Consider the following 9,009-nt stretch of genomic DNA (forward strand, 5'->3'; position numbering starts at 1 on the left):
CAGCCCTCACGGTGCAGGTGGGCAGGGGGCTGGGGGGAGGTCTCTGTGACCCCAGCCAGACCCTCCGCTTCCCAGCTCCCTGAGTCAGACCCGACTGTCCCGACCCCACACCAGCCCCCACCCCCTCGGGGGAGCGGAGGCGCTCAGGCCCAGCAAAAGGGAGACGTTTCACTTTCAGACAAAACCTGTACCCTCTGTCCCACCAGGAACCCAGCCATGAGCGCCTGCCTCCGACCCAGGGCCGTGCAGCCAGGGATCTGGAACGGCACAAGCCAGGATCACCCTCATGGGCTTTGCATCCCTCCCTGCTTCTTCCTGTCAAACGCCGACCGAGGCCCCTGTGGGACTGGTTGCCAGAACGTCGGCGACGGGCACAGCCAGGCTCCGCAGCTGAGGCAGCCCCGGCCTCGCACCTGCGTCTCCCCCTGAAACGAGCCACAGCTTCCAGCCCTGGGCGGGAAGGGTGTGCTTTGTTTTGTGTTGTTTTGTGGTTGCTGTTAAATCCTCACCTGAGGACACTGACCCATTGATTTCTAGAGAGAGTGGAAGGGGAGGGGAGAGACGGAGAGAAGTGTCGTCCATGTGAGAGGGACTCATCGGGGTTGCCTCCTGCACACGGGCCAGGGACGGAGCCTGCAGCCGAAGCACCTGCCCTTGACTGGATCGAACCCGAGACCCTTCCGTCTGCGGGCCGACGCTCTGACCACGGAGCCACCGGCTAGGCTGACTGACGGCTGTTTTAACCTGATGTTTTCGGGGACTCCTGCTTGTTTAGACTATTTTAATGATTGAATTTTACAAGATCTGTGCTCTGGGGCTTTCTTAGAGAAGAACAATCATTTTAGGACGAACCTTAAAATGTTCTGCATGGAAAGAAACACCGTCCGTGCCCATTTCCTGTCCTGCACCCTCCTAATGCGGCTGGTGTACTGCCTCAGGTCGGGTCCTGGGAGCTCGGGGCGAGACAGACACCCAAAGACCCGAATGCCTTTCGAGCTGGTTCTGCAACTTCCTGTCCTCAGGAGCTAGGTCATTAGGGTTTGGGGTTTGCCACAAGCCGGCCTGTGACGCACACGGGAGCCTGGGGGAGCCGTGCCCTCCCTGGCATGCAGGCGCGTTTCCGTCCTGGGCCGACCACCACGTGTCCCTGGGCGATGGAGCTCCCTGCCGGCAGCGTGGGTGTTGGTGCACGGCCTGCTGCGGGTTCGCTCTCCCCAGCCGGATGCATTATTGATGGGCATGCTGTAAATTTTTAAACAAAATAAATAATGTATTTAGAACAGTGGCAGTTTGTGCTGGTTTAAATGTTCTTCTCAAACAATGCAAACATGCTCCCTTTGAAATAGCGCAGTGTTTCCACAGGAAGACAGCACATTCTTATTTTTACTTATTTTTTTAATATATCTTATTGATTAAAGAGTGAAGGGAGAGGGAGAGAGAGAAACATCCCACGTGGAGGGGAGTGGTGAGGGGACACGCCCTGCTGTCTGAGCCCCTGAGAACACCCGGTGAGGCCTGGCCGGCAGTGAAGGGTGCAGACTCGTGGGCAGGGCCACCAGGGGGGCTGTGACGGAAGGACGGGACAGGGCCACGCGCAGAGGGAGGCCAGGCGCCCTTGGACGGCTTGCCGAGGCCCTGTCACCCTGTGGCCTCCCTGGCATTCCCCTGGGAGCAGCCGGTGTGTCTTATCTGCTCCCGCTGATACGGTGGCGCCCAGTCCGCCAAGGAGGCCTGAGCCGCCGTCACCCTCAGACCTCAGCAATGACGACAGTCTGTCCCGCGTCCCGGGCCCTCGCCCTCCTCCCCCTCCTTTGGGGATGTTGGCAGGTGCCAGGGCCCGTCCACTGCAGCCGAGCAGGCGGGCACAGTGTCTTCGTCAGCCAGGCCCCTGCGAGCAGCAGCCCCTCACTCGGGGTGCACGTGGGGCCTCCTGACGGGGGGACCCTCCTGGGAGTCAGCGCTGAGCAGGCGGCAGGGGAGCTGCTGCTGGAGGCGCAGGTCCCGGTTGTGGGGGGACGGGGGGACAGCTGGACCCCACAGCACATCTGGGCGACCCCCGTTGTTCTCGGAACTGGCGAGGTGACCCACCCTGGAGCTGCCTCTGAGCAGGGCCCACCCAGCAGTTCCAGGCTCTGCCGTCCGGGACTGGGCGCGGGAAGGGAGGTTGGGGAGCAGCGGGAGCACCACGGCAGCGCCCCCCGCGCCCCCCGCTGCCCGGGACGGTGCCCACGGCCGGGTTCTGCCCCCCCGCGCCCCCCGCTGCCCGGGACGGTGTCCACGGCCGGGTTCTGCCCCCCGTTGCCCAGGACGGTGCCCACGGCCGGATTCTGCCCCCCACGCCCCCCGCTGCCCGGGACGGTGCCCACGGCCGGGTTCTGCCCCCCGCTCGCCCGCAGGAGCACCGCTGTGCTTGGCAGGGAGGCCGCCAGGAAGCCGGGCTGGCCGCTGGGTCCCGCACACGCCAAGGCCCTTCCTCCATGTCCAGGCCTGTCCCCTCCCGGTCCCCACTGCTCATGGGTGCTGTCCCCACGCAGTGGACAGGCCCAACCCAGGAGCACTGTGACCACCTGGGCCTCTCCTGGACCCAGAACACAGGCTACCAGATAGCCAGCCACCCCACTCCGCCTTAAGCCGACCCCACAGCCTGAAGCAGGAAGAGGGAGCCTGGCCCGCCCACGGCATCCCACGGTCAACCCAGAGACGGGCACCTGTTCCCGCAGGTCCCGCTCCCAGCTCAGCCCAGAGAGAACCCCAGTCACCTCGTGGGCGGAGCACTCTCAGGGGTCCCCTAATTACTCCCTCCTCAGCCAGGGTCCCCACAGCTGTGATGAACTCTGTCCCTCGGGAATGTCATTTGGGGGAGACAGGCAGGTTAATTACTATTGTGGAAGGCTGAGCGAAATAAATGCTTTAATAAACGTATAGACGTGCGTTATGGAGATACAGGGAGACAGTAATGACAGCTGGCGGGGCGTCGGGAGGAGCTGGCATCGGAGCTGGGCTTCAAAGGATGCCACGGAGGAGGGGGAGGGTGCCATTGAGAAGGGGGAGGGGAGACAGAGATGAGCGAAACACTGACCTGAATCTCAAGCTATTACCGAGGCTTTAACTTTTTGATGAGCCGGATGATAGCTATATATATATTTTATGGATTTCAGAGAGGAAGGGAGAGGGGGAGAGAGAGATAGAAACAGCAATGATGAGAGAGACTCATTGATTGGCTGCCTCCTGCACACCCCCTACTGGGGATCGAGCCCACAAGCCAGGCCTGTGCTGTGACTGGGAATCAAACCCGGGACCTCTTGGTTCACAGATCGATGCTGAATCCACGGAGCCACACCAGCCGGCCGGTGTTAGCTTGAAGTTCAAAGCCCAGCATGATCTTAGAGATGTCTGCCACACCCAGTTCCCTCATCATCTGTATCATTTTTTGTTTGTTTATGTAAATAAAAGCACATGCTGACACTCCCCTCCCCCCACCCCTGCAGGTCTGTGTTTTGCTTCTCACTTGGCCTCATGCTCTGACGACCTTCACAGCAGCACACAGCTCGCCCTCGCCCTCGCTCAGAGCTGCCTGGTGTCCCAGCAGCCCGGGTGCCGTAACCCAGGCCCTCCCACCCTCTGCCCTGCGGGCTCTGTCCCGGGAGCCATGGTACATGTAGGTCGCTGTGCAGGTGGCGGTGTGACCGAGTTACCGAGCTGGGGCTGCGGGCCAGGTCCCCGTGTCTCCCCACCTGTGGGGACAAGACAGGTCCCTCCCGATGGTGCCGCTCCCACACCCACCTCGGGTGCAGCACCTGCTCCCAGCCCAGCCCAGTGCCTCCGGCCTGCGGGTGGTGTGCCCATCAGTGGGATGAGAAATGGAGTGTTCGTTTCCGTTGCATTCCTGTTGTTGGGAACGAAGAGCCACTGGACTGTGCGTTCTTGGAAGAACGATCCGGACCTCTCCTCCAACATCCACTGAACACCCAGCACCGGCTTTGGGAGGCGCCTATTGAGACCGCATCACGCACCCCCCTCCCCTCCGCCTGGGTGGTTCCCTCTGGGTGAGGAGGGAGCGCACAGCAGGGGAGACCCGCTGAGGCCGGCTTCTCTGCTCCTGTTTGGTGGCTGATGGGATGGCCCAGGGGGCTTTGCAGATGCCAGCGTGAGCTAGTCAGGCTCAGCCAGGGCGACCCTAGGGGCGCCGTCTCAGCACCCGGGCCCCTCCCCGCCCAGGCCGGCGTCCCTCTCCTCTGAGCGGGGTCCCCGGGCGGCCTGCCAGGCCGTGAGGACCCTGGAGCCTTGGTGTGGCCCCAACCTCCGCCCCTGTGCTCACCACCACCTTTGTGGCAGCCACAGGCCCCTGGTCTCCTCACAGGTGACCTCGTCCAGGGCGCAGGCTGCCTCCGCTGGCGGAAGCCGGTGGCTGAGGGTTGGAAATACACAGACATTTTTAATGGAAGCAAAATGGGGCAACAGCATCACGTGCATCAGGGATTGAGCCCAGGTGAGGCAATGCGAGGTCACCCCTGAGGGGTGAGGCCTGGCGAGCGTGGGGGTGAGGCGAAGACACCTGGGCATGAGAAACACAGACCCTCCCATCGGGAATCTCCATGGTGGCATTGCCCGTCCTCCGTCTCAGGCTCGGACAGGGTCCTCCTGTGCTTTCCAGCAGAGACAGGGCTCGTGGGCGGCCTCAAGGGAAGAGGGGGGGACCAGGGAGCTGTGAGCGCCGAGAGCCTTGCATGTGTGAGGAGCAGTCCTCCCCGGGAGGCAGCTGGAGAATGTCCTAAGGACCCATTCACTGCCCGCCAGGGAGCACAGCGCTCTGCAGGCTTCCGGGCAGCCTGGAGTGCCGAGGTCAAAGGTGAGGAGTGATTGTGAAACTATGAAAACTCTTGGCTCCAGGCGGGCTCCCCAGCCCTCTGTCCAGAGTCTGTGTGGGCTGACCCCTGAATGGGCGCTCACAGATCGCCCTGCCCGGCTCTGCTCTCGGTCACAATGACTGGTGGCCGTCGTGAATAGATGGCAGATACTGTTTCCAGTGCCTTCGATGGATTAGCTCATGGCATCCTCACCACAGCCCTCTTCCCACTCCTGTTTTACATGTCAGAAGTCTGAGCAGGGAGGGAGTCCCCAGGGTCATGGGGGGAGGGTGTTGGGCACTGGGATTTAGACACAGGCAGGGGCGCTCATCAGGCCTTGCTCTTAATCACACCCTAAGCTGCCTCTCCACCCAGATCACTAGATTATAGCTGCCCCCTCTGAGTTCATTCACCCATCGAGCATGTAGCATCCATCTGCCCATCCACCCATCCATCCACCCACCCACCCATCCATCCACCCACCCATCCAACCATCCATCCATCCACCTACCCACCCATCCACCCACCCAACCATCCATCCATCCATCCATCTGCCCATCCACCCACCTACCTACCCATCCACCCACCCACCCACCCATCCATCCATCCACCCACCCATACATTCATCCATCCACCCACCCACCCACCCATCCTTCCATCCATCCATCCATCCATCCATCCACCCACCCACCCACCCATCCATCTATCCATCCACCCACTCATCCATCCACCCACCCATCCATCCGTCTATCTGTCCATCCATCCACACATCTATAGCTTTATCATGAACAGATACTATGGGTTACTGGGTAGGCAGAATTCCACATTTGGCAAAGGAAGGAGACACACAGTTGTGCTTGTATTAACACGTGTTAGTACTGGGGTCCAGCCCCAGCAGGTCCAGGGGTTCCCAAAGGTGTGGATGGAGTCGGCGAAGAAGGAATGACACGGAGGAAGCATTCAGTTGATCATCATAGCTAGGTTCTGTGTTTTATTTTTTATTTTTTTAAAGAATTTTTGTGAGTTTATTTGAGCCAAACTGTGGACATAAATCGGGCGGGAAGCAGAACCTCAACGAATTGAGATAGTGCTCCGGAGAATGGCGGGGTTACATCCGTATTTATACATTTGCAATCAGAGGAGGGACGTAGGTGGGTTACATAAAATCCATTGGTGACAGATTAAGGAGGAGGGATAAAGCAAAGCAGGGAAACCCCTGGGATTGGATAAAAGTAAAATGATGGACACATGCTTAGGTGGGTGCAGGATCAATGAACATAACAAGAAGGAATTTGTGGTATCTGTCCTGGGACCCAGCACTTTTGGTTGCGCCCCAGGGGCTCCAGAAAAAGGGAAGTTACAAGTTACCCAGACATTTCAGGGTACGTTATCTTAGATGCAGAAAGACAGACAGGCTCAGTGAAGGTAAAGGCTGCCCTTGTCAGTGAAGATACCGGCCCAGGACGTAACTGCCCGCCATCACTGCTTTAGTTAACGTTTAATTTCAGGCCGTCCTTGGTGGTGAGTTTCGGTCTCTGAGTCTGCAAGACCGCCGTGCAGGCCTCCCTGAGTTTGTCTGGTCAGCACGTGGCCCCTTTCGTCCACAATTACCTTCTCTCCATTAAGAGGTCCATAAAGAGGAGCCAACTGAGATCCACAAGGGGAGTTAGCAGGAGCCATGTTTGTTTTCCCCACCCCCTGTCATAGGTTTTTGCTGAGGGGCCACTGCTAGGTCCCCACTTGCTCCCCTCCCTTTGGCCTGAGATGGCAGGGCAGTACAGGGGCTTTGAAGGGGCAGGTCATGACTCCTCATTCCCAGAATCATCATCATCATCATAGCAGTCAGCATCTTCCTCCTCCTCATCTTCATCATCAATGTCAAGGTCGTACAAGTCGTCATAAAGCCAATCTGAGCTGTTGTCATTGGAAGGCACTTGAGTTTTGATGCAATATTCCGCCAGGGTCGTGGGGACTTTCACTCCATCCTTTTCTGCTTCGGCTTTCGTGGCTGACACCTGTTTTCCAATGGTTTCAGCATACTCTTTGTCTTTTCCTTGACTGTCCCTCCATTTCCTGAACATAACTGAAGCCTCCACATTGGCTGGGGAGAAGGTGTTGGGTTCATTAAGCAACGAGATGACACTTAACAGGATGGTCCTGACATTCTGAGCAGGACTCCACCTTTCGGAGGGCAGCTCAACACTCTGTGGGTCGTCTACGGGTGGATGAAGAATTGAAATGCATACATGTCCATTCCCATAAATGTTGGGGTGCCACATTTTGGTCAGGAATCTGAAGGTAGGTGGTGAATACGGGTAGTCTATAGGAAATTTAATACGCGCCTTGAAGTAGCCACCTTCGTAGAGGGTGTTGGGGGGTCCGAAGACGGCCACCTCCCAGTTGTAGAGGTCGGACTCATCCACCATGGCGATCCGGAAGCCCTCCACCGGCTCCTCCTGCAGGGACTTCAGCTCCAGCATCAGGGCCTTCTGCGAGCTGGTCATCTGCTTCTGGGCCATTGCGGCGGCAGCGAGCTGGACCAGGCCCCCCTTGGCTCACCCTCAGGCCGGGCCACACCTGCCCCGGTCTTCACACACCCAGCGGGCCACACCAGGCCCAAGACGGCCCGTGGGCTGGCCCGGGTGCTCCTCCCACACGACGCGGGCCGGGCTGGGCTAGGTTCTCCTCACACGGGGACCAGGTGTGGGGAGAGGGTGAAAGAGTTAGTGGAATTCACTCCTGGTCCTGGTCCTGGTCCTCCCCACCCCCCTGCCCCTGGAGGGGGCCTCCACTTGGGGGGGAGAGGAGAAAAGGTGGAAGCGGAGAAAGGCGGCGGAGGGCCGGAGCTGGTGAGGAGAGGGGGCCAGGCCGGCCCGGGAGCACTTCACTCGCTCGCTCACTCGCTCGCTCGCCCTCTCGTTCTTCTCTGGGGCCTCCGCGGCCGCTGTTTCTCTTTAGAATAGTGCAGATGGGCAATGGTGCACTCACCTAAGCAGCAGATCCAGGGCTTTCCGTAGCAGGAAAAATAGGAAGAGGTCAGCACAAGGATCAAGCCTTGATGTGTGGTTGCAGCCTCTTCCAGAAGTCTCCCCAGCCAGGTGAGTTCCCAAGACACTGTTCTGGAGTGTCTTGGGAAGGTTCCAGGTTCTGTGTTTTATTGCCTTGTTACATCTGTATTTATACCAGTTGATTTTAATCCTATCAGTTTCTATTCCAAAGGTTAGGGCGTTTCTTATCTCCATTCCAGGGAGTAAAGATTATGTAGCTTAAGCGTGGTTGTTCGTAGTTAAAGTGATTAACTACCCGCCTGGCATTTAGTTAAGGGGTTTTATTCCCTCCCTGACTTCAGGGGAAAATCCCTACCTGGGGAAACAACCTTTCTGGGGAAGGTGACCTTGGTTAGAACACACAGCGCTAAGGGGAGCAAACATAACAGTATGCCATATACCCCAGGTCCCTTGGAACACATGCTGTGCAGATGTTTCTTCCCTGCAGCGACTGTGTCAAGCAGCAAGGATGGACCGGCTCCCGGCATGTTAGACTGCACGCGTGGAGATGCGTGGACGGGAGGCTGGGGTCTGGTCAGCATCTTTGGCTGCCGGGAGGGTGCCCCCCCAGCACCTTCACTGTGGGCCTCGCCATGGACCCTCCCCTGGCCGTCCCAGTCGTCATCTCTCCTTTCCTCTCTGCACGTCACCTGGGAGGCCCTCTTCTCGCCGGATGTTCACCTCAGTTCCGGACAACGATGCATTTTTGCCGAGTCATCAACTTCATTTATGGGGGAAACTAACTGGTTTCTCTGTGACAAATGACCCAGACCAGAGGGTCGATGGCACTGACTGGTGAAATGATCACTAAACACATCTGGTCCTCCCCACGCTTGGCAGCTGCGCGGGGGCAGGTGAAACTCACTGCGGGACGAGGCCCATGTGACCACAACCCAATCGTGCTACCACCAGTGGGAATTCAAACGTCAGCACAGGCTGTTGCCAGGAGACGGCGTGAGACCAGTGCACAGGCTCTGTGCTCCCATCGGTGCAAAAGGAAGCAAACCAGCTCCCAACCATCGGCACTAAGCGTGGTGGCCGGGTCTTCACCAGCCGGTGAACGCAGCCTCAGGCTGGGTCTGTGGAGCCACGCTCGCCGCTCGGGGCTTGTTCCC

At 58.8% G+C, this 9,009-nt stretch overlaps 1 protein-coding gene across 1 annotated transcript; it reads right to left on the minus strand.

The window, feature by feature from the left end:
* Positions 1–6,646: 6,646 nt before the first annotated feature.
* Positions 6,647–7,366, minus strand: LOC308521785 (ubiquitin-conjugating enzyme E2 R2-like; the record flags this gene model as incomplete). The annotated part of the gene is made up of 1 exon (XM_081094889.1): positions 6,647–7,366. One exon carries the CDS (start codon positions 7,364–7,366, stop codon positions 6,647–6,649), a length of 720 nt encoding a protein of 239 aa, XP_080951015.1.
* Positions 7,367–9,009: the final 1,643 nt, after the last annotated feature.

Source organism: Myotis nattereri (genome assembly GCF_964212035.1).
Source record: "Myotis nattereri genome assembly, chromosome: 6".
Classification (NCBI taxonomy): Eukaryota; Metazoa; Chordata; class Mammalia; order Chiroptera; family Vespertilionidae; genus Myotis; species Myotis nattereri.